The 20,324-nt window shown below is 57.8% G+C and overlaps 2 protein-coding genes across 4 annotated transcripts; one reads left to right on the forward strand and one right to left on the reverse strand.

Annotated features, from left to right (window-relative positions):
- Positions 1-1,259: 1,259 nt before the first annotated feature.
- Positions 1,260-12,277, forward strand: GRAMD2A (GRAM domain containing 2A). Of its 2 annotated transcripts, XM_071568522.1 has the most exons (12): positions 1,260-1,508; positions 3,851-3,964; positions 4,653-4,710; positions 6,042-6,114; positions 6,196-6,299; positions 6,870-6,968; positions 7,915-7,986; positions 8,878-8,940; positions 10,053-10,209; positions 10,511-10,610; positions 10,708-10,815; positions 11,287-12,277. In XM_071568522.1, exons 2-12 carry the CDS (start codon positions 3,861-3,863, stop codon positions 11,288-11,290), a joined length of 942 nt encoding a protein of 313 aa, XP_071424623.1. In that variant the 5' UTR covers positions 1,260-1,508; positions 3,851-3,860; the 3' UTR covers positions 11,291-12,277. The 2 variants fall into 2 exon arrangements, with proteins under 2 accessions (XP_071424623.1, XP_071424624.1); XM_071568523.1 differs by lacking the exon at positions 11,287-12,277 and having other exon boundaries at positions 10,708-10,819.
- Positions 12,278-13,661: 1,384 nt separating this feature from the next.
- On the reverse strand, positions 13,662-20,317 carry SENP8 (SUMO peptidase family member, NEDD8 specific). 2 transcript variants are annotated; one of them, XM_071568520.1, is made up of 3 exons: positions 20,232-20,295; positions 19,346-19,414; positions 13,662-15,921 (listed from the first exon to the last, which is right to left on the reverse strand). In XM_071568520.1, exon 3 carries the CDS (start codon positions 15,891-15,893, stop codon positions 15,255-15,257), a length of 639 nt encoding a protein of 212 aa, XP_071424621.1. In that variant the 5' UTR covers positions 15,894-15,921; positions 19,346-19,414; positions 20,232-20,295; the 3' UTR covers positions 13,662-15,254. The 2 variants fall into 2 exon arrangements, with proteins under 2 accessions (XP_071424621.1, XP_071424622.1); XM_071568521.1 differs by lacking the exon at positions 19,346-19,414 and having other exon boundaries at positions 20,232-20,317.
- Positions 20,318-20,324: the final 7 nt, after the last annotated feature.

Genomic DNA, 20,324 nt, shown 5'->3' on the forward strand with positions numbered 1-20,324 from the left:
CCTGCTGGCCGGATCTGCTCTTTGGGAGGCTTTGGTGGGGGGTCTGTGGGGCTTGGGGGGTCCAGGGGCGGAGTCTGTGAGGGCAGGGGCAGGGCCCGGGGGAGCAGGGGGTGTCTGCAGGACTTCTGGGGGTCCCATGGAGGAGTCTGCAGGGGCTGAGGGGGAAAACCCCCTCTGTGGGTGGGAGTTGGTGTGTCCTGTCCCCGGGGGACAGAGCCAGGGGCAGCCCCGGAGCCCGGGGTCCCTCCCGGGGGGGCTCAGACCTGCGGGGGTGCCTCGGGGCTGCGGCCCCTTTAAGAGGCGGTTCCTTGGCCCGTTTAAGCGCCCGGTCCCCGCCAGGCTCCTCCCCCTCCCGCTGTGGGGCGTGGCCTGGCCGCGTGGGCGGGCAGCCAATGGGGGGGCGACCGGGGCGAGGCTCTGCGGCGGGCGGCCAATGTGTGGGCACAGGAGGCGGGGCGCTGCAACGAGCGGCCAATGGGAATGCGCAGAGGGCGGGGCGCGGCGGCGGGCGGCCAATGGGCGGGCGCCGTGGCGGCGCGAGAGGGCCGGGGGGCGCGGGGCATGACGGCGGCGCGCGGGGCCGCGCGCAGGTACCGGCGGGGGCCGGGGGGGGGTCCGGCCTGGGGGGGGCGAGCGGGGACCGGGAGTGAGGGGGGGTCGGGCCCGGGAGGGGTCGGGGTCGCGTCCCCCACCCTGCCCCGCCGCTGCTGACCCTCGGCCTGTCCCGGCCGGCGGCGTCGCGCTGAGGGGAGCGCGGAAACACCGACACTTCCACCTCCTCACTTCCCTGAGGGGACGGAGCGGGCCGGGCGCTTCCCGCCCGGGAGCGCCAGCTCTGCTTGAGGGGAGGGGGCTCCGGGTGGGGGCGGCCCCGCGGGTGTCCCGGGCGTGGCCCCGGCGGTGGCCGAGGCCCCCCGGCTCGTCCCTGCCCCGCTCCCCCGCTGGGCCGGCCCCGCCGTCCCCGCTCTGTCCCCGCTCTGTCCCCGCGCCGTCCCCGCGCCGCGGGGCGTTCGCAGCCGCTCCCGGCGGGACCCCGCGCTCCGCGGGAACACCGGAGCGGGGTCTCGGCCCAACCCCTGCCGGGACCCCCCGGCCCCGCGGGGGAAGCCCCGGCACTCGCGGGAGGGCCCGCGGGGCTCCCTCCGGCCTTGACCTGCCGTCTCTCTCTGTGTCTCTCCTGCCAGCGCCGCTCGGCTCCGGCCGTTCCCCCCCGGCATCCCGGGGTGGCTCCGCTCCAGCTCCGACACGCGGGACTGAAATGACCTTGGACGCCGGGACCAAGGGCAGCTCTCCGGATCCCGCCTGGGCTCGCTCGGGCCGCGGCCGCCCGCCCGCCGGGGCCTCCCTCCGCCCCTGAGCCACTCAGGGATTTTTGGGAGGCGGGATCCCCGCCCGGCTCGCCCCGGCCCCCCCGCGCGGCCCCGGCTCCGGGGAAGGGATCCTGCGAAAATCACCCGCCGACGGAGGGGCTCGCGCCGGACCTTTTCCAGGCTGGATCCCAGCGCCGCGTAAGGGCAGGGAGGGGCGATCCCGAGACAGGGAGAAGCACCGGGACTCGCCTGGGGGTTTTGGGGATCGGTGTGGGCGGGGAGGGGGTGGCCGTACTGGGCAGAGAGGCAGCAGGTCGCTGGGTTGTTTTCCCTTTCCCGGGAACTCCTCTGCCTTCTCTCAGGAACTCTGCGTGCTGACTGGTTTTATCCCACTTGTAGATTGGGACACTTGGGATGGTGATTTCCCTGCACGAGCAGCTTCCTGGTGAACAGATTCTTTCAGGAGGGTGACAGTGTGAGCTGCTAGAGTTTTCCTCACTGTGCCGGCACTGGAAGCAGGTCTTGGAAGGGAAACCTCTGTGTCACCTGTGCCTGGAGCCCAGTCTTGTCTTATCCCGTGCTCCTGAACCCCAGATCTGTGTCACTGACGCAGCTGGAAGCTGGGATGGAGTGAGATCTGCAGAGGGGAGACGAGGCAGATGCTTCTCATGGCCCCCAGACACTCCCTGCAGCATCCCAGTGCCAGTGCTGTGTCTGGGACTGTCTGACCCAGGTGTTGGCCCCGGTGGTGACCATGAGGGGTAGAGGAATCAGGGACAGGACCATGCAGCACTTCCAAGTGCTCTCCAGCCTCTGCCTTTTCTCATTTGAGGGGATTTTTGTGTGTTTGGTGACCTCGGGGGGATTCTGATGCCCTCACCTCGAGCAGGGGGTGCCTCTCTCCAATCCCTGTGTGGTGCCCCTTGGTGTCAGCCCCGCTTAGGGATAAATCCGCTCACCCGGATTAAACAGTGCAAGAGCTGGGGGATTTAAAGGATGACGTGAGGGGAGCTGGAGTGGGCTGAGCTCTGGGGAGGGATGCTCCAGATTGGGTCAGGGCCCCTTTTCCAGCCTGGGAGAAGGGCGGGTGGAGGCTTCGGTGCCTCCACGATATGAGTTTTGCCTTCAGGGCAGCGTGGCATCACCCAGCAAAAGGTGTCTGAGGAATCAGGCAGGGAAAACGCCTTTTGGTGTGATGCCAAGGGATAGTATTTTGGTGCTTCTTGTCAGTAGGGTCTCCCTTCCCCTTCCAGACACATCCTTTGACCTGAGTGCCTAAAAATCCCACAAACTCAGTGTGTTCATCTCGTCCCAGTGGTGCTCCGACTCTGGGGCTGTGCCAGCACTGGCTGTGGGGATCCAGGAGCTGGTTCCCAGCCCATTCCCAATCACACAGCACTGGTGACTTGTGTTTGGTTCTCCTGCACCCCCATGGATGCACTGCAGGTTGTGGGAGCATCCCTGCGCCTCCAGCCGGGGTTCAGCCCAGCTCCATCGCATCCCAGACAGTGCTTTGGGCAAGACCCTGAGGTTGTGGGGCTCACATGGCTTCACTCTCACCCCGTTGCGGTCCAGCAGCCCCATCCCGGCTCTTCCCGTGCCTGGGGGGGTTATTTCCCATGGCTTTCCCTCCAGATGATCCCCTTGGAGCAGGAGCAGGAGCAGATTGTGTCTAGGGATGTACAGGCGGTGAAAGAGTCAGCCTCTGAGTGTAGGAAGTTTGGTTTGGCTTCTCTGCCCGGTCTGTGCCGCAGTGCCGCCGCATCACCCCCGCGGGCACCGGGACGGGCTCCAGCTCCGCACTCATCCTGCCACCCTGCTGCGCCCCACCTGCTCCGGCATCACCCCCTGCCCCGCGAGCCAAGCGCTTTCCCTGCCATCCTTTCCTCTCTGTAGGGCAGTGGCTGTTTGCTGGCTCGGCCGTGTCGCCGGTCCCCTGGGATTTGGCTCTGGGTGCCACGGCAGTCTCCGGTGGCGGTTTGCCGAGGGTGGCAGCGTCACCTCGGTGCCCTGCCAGGTGATAACCTCCCGGCGGCGCTGGGCCCGTGTTTACTTTACCTGCCGCAGCTGATAAGCGCCTCTGATAACATTCCCGAGGGTAAACACCCCGCTGGAACATGCGGGAAGCGACTCAAACAGGGAGCTGTTGCGTGGTGAGGGCTCTGCCTTGGAAACACGGTGCTTTGCCGACCAGGAGGAGCAGACCCTGGCTGAAATCCATCCCCACAAGGAGTTTCACAGGCCTGTGATTGTCCCCAGCCCAACCTCCATCCCTGGAGGAGGAGAGGCTCTGCTTTGCTCGGCTTAATCCAAGGGAGCTGCAGCTCCTTGGCCGCTCGGTTGCAAGCACTGGGGAGTTCCTGGCAAAAAATTGCCTTTTTTTTGGTCTCCACGTGACTTGAGAAACTGCAGAAATACTCTCGCTGTCCTTGAGCGGCAGGTTCCGACGTCTCTGTGCAGGCTGGGATTGAAGGGAATAGATGTAGAGCCCCAAGCCCCTCTTGCCCTTGCCCTGGGAGGCTGACGGGGTCTCCTTGCAGTGCCACGCCGATGCATGAGAAAGCAGCTCCCCTGAAGAGCCCCGAGCCCAGGCACGGCCGCGAGAAGCTGGAGGTGTCCCACAAGCAGAAGAGTTTGGATTCCCTCGACGGCAGGTGAGGAGCAGCATCCCAGGGGCTCTGGTTGAGTGTTTTCTCTTTCCTCTCTGCCATGGCATCCCTGCTGCCTTAGAGCCCCTGAATGGAGCCCACCAGCTGGGGGGGCACAGAGGGACCCTCCTTTGTTTTTCCCCTCAAATAGTGAGAGTATAAAAGCAGGGAAGGTAGAGGGGTTTGGGGAAAGGAACACTATTCCCATAGCCGAGGTTGTTGGGAGGATTTTGCTCTCTCTGTGGTTTTTCCCTTCATCTGGCAGGGATGGGGATGGATACCCCTCTGCACTGCCAAAGCCAAGTCCATCCTGCCCAGGCACATTCCCAAATTCCCGTTCATGTTTCCCTCAGGAAGCCATGACCCAGCCGAAGCTGCTCATTTCCAGCTCCCAACATGTCCCAGGCTGCTTCCAGGGCAGTTCTGGGCTCCTTCCCAGAGCTGGGGTGTGTTTTGGGTACAGGCACCCCCATCCTGGTGCCTCCACTGTCTCCCATCAGAGATCAGCCCTTGGCAGCTGTTCCTGAGCCTCAGCAACGCCTGATGCCAAAATAAATCACGGAGACACCCAAAATGTGGCTTCCTGGGGTCTCTTCATGTTTTCCATGTCTCATCTTGCCTCACACATGTTTTAGGGGACAGGCAAGAGACCTGGGGCTCTTCCTTACCTGATCATTGTTATTTTTCCTTCCAGCCTCCGCCTGAATGAAGCCCTCAAGGATGAGGACATCAAGAAATGCCACCGGGAAGTGGTGAGTCTTTGGCTTGGAGAGCAACTGGGCTGTTTTTTTGGGGCCTGTTGTCTCTGCAGGAGCCCGGCTGGGGCCTCAGGTGTGGGCTCAGGGCACCAGAGGCAGCTCCTCGTGCAGGGCAGAGGCTCCTGCCTGCAGTTTCAGGGGAGCTGGTGTTGGTTTTGTTTGGCTGTGCTTTGTGTTGCAAGCACTTCCACGATTTTCCATCCAGAGCAAAGGAAAAAGTGGAAATGTTGTCTAGGAGCAGCTCAGTTTCCATCCCTTTGAACCTTTTTGGTTGTTCAAATCATGCCCAAAGCAGAGGTTTTTGGTCCATCTACAGACAAGAGATGCTCTGGAAGAGGAAGGAAAAATGGGAAGTGGTGTTTTGCCTTTCCTCAGAAAGAAAATGGAGGAGAAAAATATTTTTCTGGTTATCCAAAGGCATCTGGGAGGGTGTCAGGGTCAGCAGTGGGTCTGTGCTGGGGCCACAGGGTGTTTTTTGGTGGTGGTTGGGGGTGATGCCCCTCCTGTTCCCCCGAAACGCCCCCACCGGCACCCCCACCATGCCGGCGTCTCTCTGGGAGGTGCCGGAGCCGAGTCCAGGTGCTGCTGAGCCTTGATCCTCTTAGGGCCCGGCTCATCCAGTGACAAGGTGTGCAGAGCAAAGGTGACCTTGTCCCTGTGGGCAGGAGGGCTCTGCCAGTGCTGCCCACAGACCAGTCTGGCTGTGCCAGCCCTCCCCGCATCCTGGCAGAGCAGCTCATCCCATGGAACTGGCCACATCCCTGGGCAGCACCCCGAGGGCAGGGGGCACAGATCTGCCGTAGGGCACCGGCGGAGCGGATTTATGGAAAGCGTTGAAGTGCTTTGGAGCTTTGCCTTCCCCACAGAGGTGTCTGAGGGCCGCCGTGCCGAGCCTCCCGCCGCGGTGCCAGCAGGCTTTGAAGCAGCACCAGGAATATAAATAGCTGGATGGCGCGGCGCGATGGGCGCAAAGCAAGTGTTGTCACCGTGTCCCGAATAAGAGAGAGGAGGAGGAGGAGGAGAGAAACCGCTGGGCAAAATAAACTGCCTGCGGATGAGCCCAGCAGCAAAGCGGCTCCTCGCTGAGGCTCGGCAGCCTCCTTAGATATTCCGGGAAATGCTTATCTGGGAGGATGGCACAGCGCTCGCCAGGGGCTGGATCATCCAACCTTCCCCTAACCCCCTGGGTCCGGTGTCCCCAGCCCGGTGGGACCCCCCTGCGCCGGTCCCGGGTGCGGCAGGGAGAGGTTTTCGTGCAGGAGGGTGATTTTTGGGTCTCTTTATCAGCAAGGTCACTGGATAACTTTGCTCTGCTTCGTTTTCAGGCCGCTAGCAAGTACAACTCCCAGTACCACAAGCTGTTCAAGGACATCCCGACGGAGGAGAGTGTGCTGAAAGGTGGGTGGCAGGGCGAGGGACAGGCATGGGAGCGGCAGGATCTGGCACACGCTCTGCCATGGCCCTCTCTCTGCCTTACAGTTTGTTCCTGTGCACTCCAGAGAGATATCCTCATCCAGGGAAGGCTTTACATCTCCCCCAACTGGCTCTGCTTCTACGCAAACCTGTTTGGGAAGGACATCAAGGTAACGTAGGGACCAGCTCACCCTGGTCCCATGGGGCTGGTAGCCACAGCTTATCCCCTCCTGTACCCCAGTACCACCAAAATCCCTGTCAGAAGCCTCTGATGGGATGGGCGCTGTGGCTGTGCCTCCTGCTCTGATCACCTGCAGAGCTGGCCTGGAGAAACCAAATACAGTTTTGGTTTAAAATTCTCTGATGCAAAACCTCCCACCAGCCGCAACGATGTTTGAAGGGAGATCAAAGGTTTCAGAGAGGGGGGGAGAGGTTTGTATCTCTCTTGGCTTTTCTTCTTGATTTACCATCTGATGTTTCCCCATTAGTCTTGTGGCTGACAGGGATCTTGGGGAAAGATGACTTCCTTTAAAACTGGGCTGGAGGACTGAATTATTTATACTCGATGCTTTAAACAAATATCTGATACAGGCTCAGGGTTTCAGTGAAGTTACCCTGCCAAAAATTACATCCTGCCTTACTTTTCACCCTCCTGGGTCTTGCAGGGGGGCTGTCCTGGTGGGTCTGAGGGAGACCTGGTGGTGCTTGTGCCATGCCCACGCTGTGTCCTTGCCCTGCAGGTTGTGATCCCGGTGGTCTCCGTGCAGCTGATCAAGAAGCACAAGACAGCTCGGCTGCTGCCCAACGGCCTGGCCATCACCACCACTGCCAGCAGGAAGGTACCACCAGCACTGCCAGCTCTGGATGCCCTGCTCCGACCTGGATGTGATTGGAGAGCAGGGAATGCAGCGATTCCCGTCCCTGGTTGGGAAGCGAGTGCTGCTCTCCATGCTGGCTGCCAGCCAGGGCAAACACCCTCTTGTTCCTGAATTTCACTTTGCTTTGCTTTGGTTCCTGAATTCCACTTTGTTTCTGGATGAAGCAAAGCCCAAGTGAAACACTGCTGAGCCTGACAAATCCCTGCCAGGCTCATGTAAACCTTTAAACTCCTTAAACACAAGCAGGGAAAGGGCTGGGACTGGCATTCAGCCGGAGCTGTCGGAAAACTTGGATACAGGGCTGAATTTCCAGCTTTTAAATCCTGTTGGATGTTGTTGGCTGCATTGAGCTGACGTAGTGGGTCCAAGTCCTCGCCTGCCCGGGTGCTGCTGCCAGCACTGTGCGTCACCTGCCAGGGAGGGGGTTATTCCTGCGGGATTTTGGGAGGGGTTATTGCTGTGGCATTTTGGGAGGGGGTCATTCCTGCTGAATTTTGGGAGGGAGTGGCACAGGGCAGGACCTGGGCATTCAGATTTGTGTGTGCCTGCCCTACAAATTATTTGTGTTGTGCATCAGGCAGAGTCTGGCCCCGTGTTCCCCCTGATCCATGGGGATGTTTTCCATAGGTCCTGGCCCTGTTTCCTGCTGTATCCCTCTGGGCTGAGCATGGGAAAGCCCATAGGAACAGCAGCTGAGTGAAACTGGCCCCAAAAAAATCTGGTCCAGGTTTTAGCAGGCTGCAAAAATAACAGCAGGGAAGCTCCGCAGGGAAACGCCTGTGAGGGGAACACGGCTCTGGAAAAGGGCAGATTCAAGGGCAGGACGTCTCTGCCTGTCCCTGCCTGTGGAGAACTGGACTCAGGATGGGGGGAACCTCTCCCAACAGCTTCTCTCTTTCTCTTGCAGTACATCTTCGTGTCCCTCATCTCCCGCGACAGTGTCTATGATGTGCTGAGGAGAGTCTGCACACACCTGCAGGTACCCCCCATCCTACATCCAACGGCCATTCCATCTGTCTGTGGCTCTGGGGCTCTGTGCTCCCCACTTGGGTTGAGCAGGGCTCTTCACCGCCATCTCCAAGGCTTTGGCATGCTCCCAAAGCACTCCCAATTCCCAGCATCCCCGCTCTGCAGCAAGGGATGGGAAGAGGGGCAGGATCCGTGCCCTGGGCACATCCTGGTCCCACAGGCATTTTCTGGGTCATGGATGAGGCAGAGCCCAGAGTTTCTGCTCCTTCTCAGGGTGTGTGTATGAATTATTTATAAGCTGGTGGTAATACTCGTTTTGCCACTCCACACATCTCTGCCTTTTGCCCAGATCTAAAGTTTTAAGGGGAGGAAAAATGGTACAAAGTAACAAAATTCAAATCATGTTGGGGAAGGCATCCATCAGCCCTTGAGCTGGAGAGGGGGACTGTGGGGACCTCTTCTCCCTGCCTTTGAAGCACATGGGAAGTGGTGCTGCAGCCCTGCCCCACCCAGAAGGGTTTCTGCCAGCTGTGCTGGGGCGGTGATTTGGGTGACTCAGCCCTGTTGCCAAATTGGGGGGATTTATTCTTTGAAATATGCTGGGCTCTGCTCAGATACTCCCTTTTTTCCCCCCTGATGGTTTATCCCCTCTGCTGTGAACTCAGGCCACTGCAGAGCCCCTGGCTCAGCCATGACCCTGTTGGGCGTTCGGTGATGGGAAGCAGTGATGCAGTGCCCTGTCCTCTTCTGGGTGCTCTCCTTCAGTCCCCAGAATTCTGTGATTGCATGTTTTAGTAGGTGCCCTTTACAGACTCATCAGAAAAGCCAAAATGCTGTTCTATGGCTCAGGTTGAAGCAGGAAGAGGTGGCACCGTAACACTTGATTCTTCTTCCCCTCCAGGTTTCCAGTAAGAAGAGTTTGAGTCTGAAAGAGCTGTCAGAGGAGCCGGACGCCGTGTCATTGGTGAGGGGCAGGGCAGCTCTGGGAGAGGGAAGGACCTTCCTGCACTTGTGCTGTGGGTGGGAAGTGCCCACCAAACCCTCTGGTGCATTTGAGCAGCTGCTTACAGAGCAAGGGTCAGTTCTCTCCCCTCGGTGCCATCAAAGGCTGTGCTGGGATGTGCCTGTTGCCTTCAGAGCTTGTCCTCTGGCATCCACTTCCCCACACTTGGCAGGAACCAGTGGGTCAAGAGGACCTGGCTGAGCACAGCTGATGACTTGGCCTGTTGGTCTCAAGGGTCCCTTTACAGACAGAAAAACTTCAGAGTGATTTGGAAAATGCCACTGCTCTGCTCCCGCTGGCCAGTGCTGTTTGCAGCTGTGAATGTGGATAACAGGCTGGGAACGTGGTTGAGTTATCCAGAAACCTGTGGGATGGCTTGTAGCTGGGAGGGGAAAAGTCTTCTGAACCATGTCATGATCCAGGGAACATGGGGGCTGCATCCTGCACCTTTGGAGCAGGGTGTCCTCAGGGCTGGTGGCCCTGAGCAGGGTGCAGGAGGTGACACCAGGAGGTGACAGGTGGGATGACCCCTGTGCTTTTTTGGTCTGGTGGCATCCCAGAGGCTAAAGATTAATTTCCAGGGCTAAACTGGGAGTGATCCAGGCTTGCAGTTTGTCCTTCTGCTTTGGAGGGATGTCCTTCAGCAGTTCCAGCCCTGGGGACTCAGGTGGGGGAACCTCTCTCCATGCCAGCTGCCACTGTGCATGATTTGATACCTTTTCGGGGCACTTTTTTTCCCTTTTGGGGCAATGCCAAGGTGGAGGATGGAGAATGCCAGGTGGAGGATGGAAAATTCCAGATGGAGAATGGAGAATGCCGGGTGACCGCCCTGAGCTTTGTGGGGTGGAGGAGGCAGCAGTTGGTATTTGGGGCAGGTGTGGGGTGTGTGGGCAGGTCCTTCTATGGCAGTAGGAACCTGCCTCCCCATGGAGCCATCACAGAGGACCAGCTCCCCTTAGGATAATGGTTTGGATGTGCTGGTGCCTGATGGAGATGCCATAAAAGTTGAGTCTGAATCCTTGGCACTGCCATGGGAGAAGCCAGGACATGGCTCACCGGGGCTGTTCCTGCAGGAGGTGATCGTCCCCGAGGGCAAGTGGAGGAAGGTGTCACCTGCCTCGCTGTCACTGTCACTGCCAGATGCCAACTACCAGTGCATCCACCGGACCTCTGTCAGCAGCCTGAGCACCAAGGAGAGCTCCTTCACCTCTGAGGAGCCCCTGGTTTCAGGTGAGGGCAGTGCTTAATGCAGGCACACGGGCTGTGCCCTGCTTCGCACACAGGGCCGAGCGTAAACCTCCATAAACAAGCACGTGTTCATCCATCCTCTGCTCTCGTGGAGGGGAATTCTGCCTTCCAGACGGGCAGAGCTGAGGCTGGGAGTCAGTGGTAGGGCCCTGAGGATGGAATGGGGTCCTGGCCGTGGGGTCTGAGCCCATGAGGGAGGAATGTTTGATGTTCCCGGGTTGCCTGAGCAGCAGGAGTGTCTGCCGAGTGTTGCTGTGCTGCTGACTCCGGGTTTGCCTTCCAGAAAGTGCAATAAACACCGAGGAGGAGCTGGAGGTGGAGCAGAGCTGCGTGGCGGAGCTGAGACCCTCTGACTACCAGCTCCTGAAGATCTTCATTGTGCTGTAAGTGCCGAGGGTGGTGGTGGGGGCTGGGGGTACACTGGGAATGTTGGTCTCAGCCACCGGTTGCTGAGCACTTGGCTTGTCCCTCTGCTCCCAGCATCTGCCTCCTGGTCGTGTCCTCCTCGTACCTGGCGTTCCGCATCTTCCGTCTGGAGCAGCAGCTCTGCTCCCTGAACCGGGACTACCTCTCCCGCGGGCACAGGAGGTGAGGGACCCTCGGGGACACTTTGGGGCAGGTGGGTCATGCCGTGTGGAGGACACAAGGAGTGTGGTGCAGTGAGCAATGGCTGAGCTGCAGGACATGTTCCAGGGGTGCTTTGTCCCTTATCCTGTGCCTGCTGTTGGGCTGGCCAGTGACAGACCTCACAGTGCCATCACCACTCCAGAGGTGATCCCATCAGCTGCTGGTCTGAGTGACTGTGGGAGGCTCTGCTCTCCCTGAGACTCTGGACCTTGGGAAGAGGTTTCTTCATGGGTTTGGGGCTCTCCAGTTGTAGGAGCACCAGGACGTCTCACTGGAGCTGGGCTGTGCCCAGGGGTTAACAGGACCATGGGCATCAGCAAGGGATGGACAGAAGTGAGATCTCCTTGGGTTGGAGACATCAGGGGGTCACCGGGATGGGGTACGGAGCCTCTGCAACTGTTCCCCACACCTTACCCCACCCTCTGCTGGCAGGTGACCGTGACCCTGACACTGGCTGTGGACAGACTCCAATGGTGACAGCCTGCCTGCGGATCCCGGTGCTGTGACCTCCCAACCGTGGGTGTTACACGTGGCCCAGCTTTCCCTCCGCCGGTAAAATGGGACCAAGTATTTTCTCTCTCCTTACGAGCACTCGCTCCCAGCAGGACTTCCCAGCCAGCTCCTGGCCACTGGTGCCAACTCCCCATCCCTCTGGAAACCCGTTTTCTCCTTGGGACACTACTGTGCCATAGAACCAGACGATGGCTCAGGGCTGCTGAGCGCTGGGACCTCCCATTAGGACTTGCTGCTAAAATGGACGCCAGTTTTTATTCCAGGCTTGGGTTTTTAGTGTTAAAAGATGACCTTGGGCTCAACGGGAACCCCTGGACTTGTGGATGAGCTGTGGCAGCTGCTCTGGCTGACCCCACCTGTTTGTGGAATGGCCCCAAACACGGGGTCTGTGGGGATGGCAGGAAGGGGCCACCAGGCCTGTGGGGCATCACCTATCCCACACCCAAGGGCCCCAGCCCTTCTTTCCTGGGCCATCTCGGGAAGGGGAGGGTGTGTGTATCCCCTGCAAAGCACTTTAGGGTCCCCCTAGACTGGGTGACCACCCCTGGCACTGGGGCCGAACTAAGGCTTCGTTAGTCCCGCTCACCTCATCGAGATGTTTTGAAAAGAGCCCGTGGCTGGCACTGGTGAATGACCCGGATCTGTGCCCTGGTTTGTGTTAACCTTTTCACCATGTGGAGCCGAGTGCCCCGGGACTGGCCCCACAGGGTTTGTCCCACAGCCTCCCCCCAGGGGCACGCTGTGGTGGCAGGTGATACCTGTGCAATTCCCTTGCATTTTCTTTCCTGGTTTTGGGAACTACAAGTGCTGGTGGGGCCAAATCCCTGTGCCCTGGGGCAGAGTTTGCTGCTCACTCCTGGCTCAGAATGGCTTTTAAAGGAAATGAAAATAAACCCTGGATTTTCTAACACATGGCTCTCTGCTACCAGTGTCCTCGCAGTGGGGATGGACTGTGAGCCCTAAAACAGAGCACCCCAAAATCTGCACTGTCCCAGTGTCCCTGCAGGAGATGGGTGACGTGCAGACAGCCCTGTGGGGACTCAGGGCCATGGATGCTCCCAGTGCACAGGACAGGGAGGTTCTTGCACTAGATGGCAGCAGAGACTGCGGGATGGGCCACGAGCTGGTGGCAGGGCCACCCTGGGGACAGCAGCTGCCTGGGGAGGGAGCTGGGCTGCAGCCATGTCCTGCTGGGTGGAGAGGCTGAGCCTTCCTCCCCTTCCTCCTCCTCCTCCCCCTTCTCCTCCTTGAGCATCCACAACCCAATTCCACCCCATCTCCCCAGCCTGGCCCACGTAACAAAATGCTGAAAATGGATGAAATGCATGAAAATGGCCCAAATTGAAAGCCACAGTGGTGGTGAGTGTTGGCTAAGTGGGGACTGGGGTGGTGTCACCTGTTTTGGGGGGAGATTTAGCTCCCTGGGGTGCCAGAGGGGTGATCTGGTTGTTTCACAGCTCCAGTGGGTGAAAGGCACCGGCCTGCCCTGCCAGGGACTCACACAGCTCGTTTTCCTGGTGCTGCTGCCCAGATGGGCTTGGAGTTGGTTTTCCTACAAACGAGTTGGTGTTTAATGGGTTCAGCCTCAAAGTGGGGCTTGTGACCCCAAAGCAGAGGTGTAGAGGTTGAGGATTGGGTGGGTTTTGGTCTGGTGTGTCCAATCTGGGGATTTAGGTGCTCCTCAGTAGGTGTGGGGTCCCTTGTCCCCGAGCCAGGAATGTGACAGTGGCGATGGCCACCTCAGCTCCTCCTGGGGCTCTTTACAGCCAGCAGTGGGACAACCCGTGGGTGCAGTGATGTGGAGGATGTTTGGAGGATGTTTGGAGGAGCACCAGGACGAGCTCTCGGTGTGGTTCTGGGGGTCCTGCTGCTGAGAGCTGGTCGCAAGGCTCTGGTTTTGTTTCCCAGCTGGTCTTTGCCCCCCGGTCGGTTTGTGGTACCTCTCCTGGTGACGACGCCCTGTTTGAGCCTGTTTGCTTTTCTTTGTGTAAAGAAACGGCACATAAAAGCCTCACGTGCGGGGAACGTCCCTGTGGCTCACCTGGCTGGCTTGGGAACAGGGCTGAGGAGCACAGGGTGGTGCTGGATATGCACAGCCCTGCCCTCAAATCCCCCTTCAGATCCCCCTAGCATCCTGCCTCCTTCCCTCCTCTCCTCCCATGCTCTCCCTCAGCCCAAACCAACCTCTCAATCAGACAAGGAGCTGCTGCCAGCCCACTGAGTCACAGCCACTGTGCAGTGACACTCCGTGGGGCAGCAGGAGCCACGGCATTAGCAGGGACCTGCACGGAGCACAGATAACACTGGCAAGCACAGTTTAGTCTGAGTTTTATTCTGGATTTGGGAGTGGCAGTGACGTGGCTCCAGCACAGTCCCCTGGAGCCCAAGGTGAATCCCCTTTGGCAAGCAGCTCCGCTGAGCAGGTTTTCCTGGAGGGCTGGTGCTGGAGGGATGCCCTGGACCACCGGCTGCTCTCGAGTCTGGGCAGCACAGGAGGGAGGGTAATGACCTTGTCTGGCCCCACAGCTGGGGGTGTTTGGGGGGAGCCTGGGCTGGTTTCTTGCCTTTCTCTGGGCAGCAAGGGAAGGTTAAGCCCTTCATCCCCTTGGTGCTGTGCTGCTGCACACACTGCTAGGGCTGGGCCCGTGAGGAGCTCCAGGTTTAAAGCAGTCCTTCCCCCTTTCCTTTTCTGAGGGTTATATTTAACCCGGATTTCCCTGATCAGGTCGGTGCGCTGGGGTGTGGTTGCTCTGCCAGACACCACCTGAGCAACCTGCTCTTTGCTTCTCACCAAGCGAGAGATTATTCCTTATCCTGCAATGACATCTCAGATCAATTTTTATTTTCCCCACTGCTAAGCCTGGCTTTAAGGAGAGGATCCGGTCCGAGATCCCGTCACCCAGCACGGGAGGGGAAGTGTTTCGGTTTGAAGTGCATCAAGGACTTCAAGGAGCCTGCAGTTATCTTTGGCTTTTATACCTCAAACTCTGTCCTTTTGTTCTGCCTGGTGTGGGGTTTTTTATCTCAAGTAACAGAACTGGTTTTGTGTAGAGGCAGCAGCAACACTAACGAAGGTTGGGGAGCACTGACAAACCCTCCCTGGATGGAGACAACCTAAAATCCTAATGAAAAACTCCAAGCTTCAAAGAGTGAGTGTTGCTTTTCATCTCAATTAAGTTTCCTTTCCTAGGATTGGGTTTCTCAGCGTCCTATTAGTCTTCCAGCTGTTCAGAGTTGGGTTTTAATTTGCAGTAAGAGCAAGCAGGAGTGGGGGACAAAAAAAAAAGCCATTGCTGTGCAGCCTGGGAGCACCAGGGTGAAGAAACCTGACTTTGGTTTTGCCCTGTACTTTAATTAATCCTAGCATTTCCTTTGGAGTCTCATCTTTTGACATCTCAGTGTCAGGTTTTCAAAATCCTGGCTGCTAAATCCCAGACTGCTCCAATGCCACTAGTGGGAGGCACAGAGTAGAAATAGCCACGATAAAGCACTTGGGGACTGGGGTTTAAAGGGCATTTGCTAAACCTGGCTTGGAAGGACAATGCCTAGAGCCAATTAAAGCCACCTAATGAGGTGTGCTGCCTGCTGGGCACAGGTGAAGTGTCTTCAGCAACTTGTCTTGCCACAGCAATTAGTGGAAAAATTCATCATCAAGAGGGTTTCTTTGAAAGCAAAGTGACTTTTGTCATTAGAAAGGCCGGTGATTTCCAGAGGGGACTAAGGCTTTTCCCAGAGGGAATGGGGTGTTCAGGGGGTGTAGCCATGCTGGAGGGGTTACATTCTTCTTCTTTGGGACAATCCTGCGCATGGGCACCTCCCTCAGGCACTGGGGGTGCTGCCTCGTGGATGGGGAAGGCAGTTTTGGGGGGGCTGGCAGTGCACCCCCATCACTTGTGTGCCAGTTTAGTGATGAGGGCTCTCCACTCCGCTCTCCTCTGTGTGATGTAGGCGGGGGTGAGGTGCTGCAGCCCCGGCTCGGGCCGGCCCTGGCAGTACCCGTGGCACAGCGCCTCGGCGTTGCAGATCACGTACATCCCACAGTCGTAGCTGTTCTGCTGCGCCGGCGCCTTCTCCTCCACGAAGGTGGCTTTGCCCCCTCTTTTGCCCAGAAAGGCCTCCAGCTTCCCTGCCACCTGCTTGGCATGGGAAGAGTTGCACTTGCTGTGGGAATCATAGTGGGCGAAGCACTTCTTGTCCCTGAAATACACCAGCAGGCTCCAGTGGGTGCCCCCGGCGGCCTGGCTGGAGTTGTCATTGATGGGCAGGAACACCAGCTCCTTGTGGGGAAGGTCCAGTGGCTGCAGGAACATGGCTATTTCCTCCTGGCTGAGGGCACACTTGATGAACTGGGCCACCTCGGGGCCGATGAAGCAGACGCGGTGGCCGAACTCCTGGAACTGCTCGTTGGCGAAGTACTCGAAGGCGAAGCCGATGATGTGGTCGTTGAGCCAGTTGGGAGGTTCCAGCAGGGCCACGTCTGACTGCCTCAGCAGGCTGTCCATGTAGCTGAGCACCACGGGATCCATCCTGCGGCACTCCGGGGAACCGCCAGAGCTGGAACAGACAAGGGGAAGAGCAGTTTAGGGATTGGATCACACCTGGGACACGATACAGCCCAAGAAACACCTTGAGTTCCTTCTTGGCAGCAGCGAGCAAGAGCCTGGGATTCCCAGACATTTTTGAAGGGTCACAAGCAGACAGAGGAATGTCAGGTTGAGCCAGACTCTTCTGCAGCTCTGGGAACAGTGTGTGGCTCCACGTAGATCAGTCTTTCACTGTGAGGATCTGAACCTCAAACCAAAAGGATTCCAGAGCAGTTCCTGCTCAGGAACACGCACAGCTCTGCAGGGAAACCAGCCCTGAGCTGGGAGAAGTCTGGTGGTGTTTGGGTGTTCCCCCTGCACAGTGACAGTCACGGGAACTCTTTGCACAGCTGGTATTCCCTAAGAAAAGCATGTCTGACAGACACAGGGCCCCTGTCACCAAGCACAGAGTGCCCCAGCTCCGTGCCAGATGCACAACCTGTTCCAGGAGAACCTGCTGGGCCACCAGCACAGGAGGCACAGCCTTGAGTAAGGAGTAACAAAGCAAAACGAGATCACAAACCAACCAGTTCCTCACCGTGGGAATCTCTAGGACAACTCTCTGCCTACTCAGATTAGGAATTACGAGTAGATCTCCCAAAGAGAAAGTTAACTCCCTTCTATCCACCCTGGTTTTAGTTTTGCTATGATGTCCCCCAGCCCTCCCGGGCTCCTCAGCTGTGGCAATGCACCCTCAGCCCCCCACTCCTCTCCTGGCCAGGATGGGGCTGGAAATGCCACATCTGGAAACAGCAGTGATGTGGAGCTGGTTTGGTCTCACCTCTCCCTCGCCTGCACCAAGGGCAGCACGGAAGCGCCTTCGGATTTCTGAAAGCCCTGTGTGAAAGCTCAGTGTGAGAACATCACTGTAATGTGATTCACTAGAAATAAGTCACTAATTTTCCATCATGACAAGGGGAAATACATTGGAGTGTTGTGCTGTTTACGTGTTAGGAAGAAGTTGATTTGAATCACGAAAAATAACCCTTCCTGGCCTGGGATGCACAAAATGGGGATTCATCTCTCAAAACTCTTGGCAAGGTCCCACAGCACATGATGGGTAAGGAAGAGAGTGGATGAGGTGTCGGAAGGAAGGGCCGAGGTGAGTGTTTGGGGCATGGAACAGGCAGTGAGTGTGTGTGTGTGCCGGTGGATCCCGGAGATGCCGAGGGCAGGAGTCACCGGAGGAAGGGAGCAGCCCTTGTTTACACTGAGCCAACACAATGGTATTTGGACACGTTTCCGACTTAATGAGCTCCAACTATTTCCAAGTTCGTGGTGCAGATCCTCATACTATAAAAACAAAAATTGGATTGAAATCCCAGGAACTTTGCAGCATCCCTTAATAGAGTCTGGTTTACAGCTGGACACCCTCCAAACACCCAGTCTGGGGGTCTCACAGGGGCACTGCTGAAATACTTTTCCATGTACCCGTGAAATGCCCCAAAGTTTCTTTTTCAGCATGTTCTTTCTGCTTCATCTTCTCCTGGAGGTGCAGAAGTCCAGCAAAGAGTTTTCCACTCTGGTCCAAATGGGATTAGGGGTGAGGGAAGTGTCAGTCCTGTGCTCTGTTCATTTTCCCCTCTGCAGGAACATTGCTGTTGTTTTTTTTCCTATCAAGACATTTGGCAGGTTCCTCCAGTCAGGAAGGAGAATGGTTCTAGCAAATGCTTAATTGCCATGAGCCACTACTTTTAATTTTATTGCCATCTGGTATTTGTGAAGCTGCCTGTGGGTTCTGCAGGCTGACTCACCATGTGCAGCTCCAAGGAAAACCCTCTGGAGGCTCAACACGGCCGGAGCTGGGGCAGGTGAGCGGCTGAACAGTGGCTGGTGGGGCTGTGAAAAGCCACAGGGAGGGGGCTTTGTTTGGGAGAACCTCCCACTAAAGCTATAGATGGATCTGCAGGGAAGCCAGGATGTGTATCTGAGCCTCTCTGATGCCAAGAGGGTCAAAATCCTGTCATGGATCGGGAGCAGCTCTGCTCAGCCACAGCCAGGACTCACTTCCTGAAGGCCCAGGTACACTCTGTTCAGTAGTTTTCATAAAAATAGGGATAAATACTCACACAGGCCCAGAGCATTTGCTGTAGGTGCCAACAAGAGTCTTGCTGGTTCATTTTATTTGCATATTAGTACTTGGAATTTGTTTAAACTCCTTGAAATCCTTGGCTCCTCCAAGGGATTTCAGCTGCCCCTTTTCCAGCACTGAGATGAGAACAGCAGGGTGAGAGAAAGGAGCATTTCAACACAAATGCTATAATTTCATTTGTAGATTTGGTGCTGTCTTGCATCAAGAGGGCAAGAAGTCAAATTTCCCTCATGGAAGTTGTAATAATTTAACCACGAGTTTGATCCATGACGGGCTCCTCCTTTCCAGGATGCAAAGCCAAGCCTGTGTTTTCCAACACTTAACAAAAAACCATCTCAGACCTGTTATTGTCACACCATTAAAGACAAGAACCCTCTGCAGGTAATTGTTGAAGACACTGGAGGGCCAGGGAATGAGACTTCCCAGTAATGGAGCATAAATAGGCAGTGGTGGAGCAAAGGGAGCGTGAACTAAGGATGACTCAGATTCCTAAAGTCTATTTTAATTTATTAAAGGTGCTCAGAACCTGCAGAGGGAATACTTAAGGTGACACATCACCAGAGTCCTGTTCCTAATTTGAAGAATATGGAGGTAAATATAACAAGTCACCTGGAAGACAAAAAATCCAGGGAACAGGAGGGACAGAGAAGGTTTTATCTTTTAAAGATCAAAAGGCTCCACAATTTAACCACAAGACCATTCCCTTTTCCTGGAGATGCAGGTTTTGGACACCAGGTCTTGAGAGTGAGATCAGAGAAGGAACATCCATTTCTCCTTCCAGTGGGCTGGGCTGGGTGACACCTGAGCCTCTGGATTTATCTGCCTCCTGACAGAGCCAGAGAACAAACTCAAGGAAAATTAAACTACTAAGCCAGACAAAGAGCACAGCTGTCTGCTCTTCTGTGAAACAGAAGCATTCTCTCTGTAGCTGTGGGTTATAATTCCTGCACAGGACAAGGACAGAGTCTCTGAGGGTTCAACAGGTCCTGAATGCCAAAATCAGAGGAAAACATTCCTAATTCTGTACCCACACAATGCCCAAACTTCTCTATTCCAGACAAATTCCCCAAAGCAGAGCTCAGAACCTCTCTTGGTGTGCAAGCTTCTCCTGGAGCAAGAAGCCAAGAGTGACAAAAAAACCAGAAGGGTTTTGCTCCCAGGACGGGGTTGGCCAAAGCCAGGAGTTTTCCAGGAAAAGACACAGTGGAAGGAAGGGCTGAGGGCGAGTGATGGCACCGGGAATGTGCCGGAGGAAACAGCTCAGCTCCCCCAGCCCGTGTGAGCCCCACCCCAGAGCACTCACCTCCGGAGCAAGGGGCAATCCGGGGAGCTGCGGGAAGCGCTGGGAGGGAATGCTGTCTGCCTGAGAGACCTGGATGGCACAGGAATTTGGTCAGGAGAGGGAATTTGGTCAGAGGGAGGGATTTGGGGTGTCACACACCCCGTGGGAGGAGGAGCAACGAGCCTGACCCCGAGCCTGACCCTGACCCCGAGCCTGACCCTGACCCCGGGCCAGACTTTGCGCCTGGCCCCGGCCTCTCCCGGCGCTCAGTGCCCGGGATCAGAGGGCCCCAGCATTCCCGGGAAGCGCTCGGCCATCCCACGGCTCTGAGGGGAACACACGGGAATGACGGGGCGGGCGGAGCTCCCCCGGGCCGGGGCCGGGGCTGGGACCGGGGTCAGGGCCTGGCTGGGGACCCCCACCCGGTGCCGGTGCCACCCGCTCCTCCATCTTTACCCTTTCGAACCTTTTTCCCCTTAAAGGCGCGCTGACGCCTCCGGGCCCGGGGGGCGAGCGGTACCGACCCCCGACGGCTGCGGCCGGCGCGACGCCCGGGCAGGGCACCCAGCACCGGGGCCGCACCGGGGCCGTGTCTCCCCCATCCCTGTCCCCGTGTCACCCCATCTCCCTCCCCGTGTCCCCCCCGGGGACAGGGATGGGGGGACACGTGTGCCCCCTCCCCGTGTCCCCCCATCCCCATCCCTGTGCCCCTCTCCCCGTGTCCCCCTCCCTGCCCCCCCCACCCCGTGTCCCCTCCCCGAGCTCCCCCTCCCCGTGTCCCCCCATCCCTGTCCCCGTGTCCCCCCATCCCTGTCCCCGTGTCCCCTCCCCGTGTCCCCCCATCCCCCTCCCCGTGTCCCCCCATCCCTGTCCCCGTGTCCCGTCCCCGTGTCCCCCCACGCCTCACCCGCCGCCTCATCGCCCGGTTGCCGCTCGCTGCCGTAAAGCGCCTCGGCCCGGTTGTCGCGTCGTCACGACAAGGGGCGTGTCCCCGGCGGGC

This window comes from Pithys albifrons, chromosome 13 (assembly GCF_047495875.1).
Source record: "Pithys albifrons albifrons isolate INPA30051 chromosome 13, PitAlb_v1, whole genome shotgun sequence".
In the NCBI taxonomy this organism is placed as follows: Eukaryota; Metazoa; Chordata; class Aves; order Passeriformes; family Thamnophilidae; genus Pithys; species Pithys albifrons.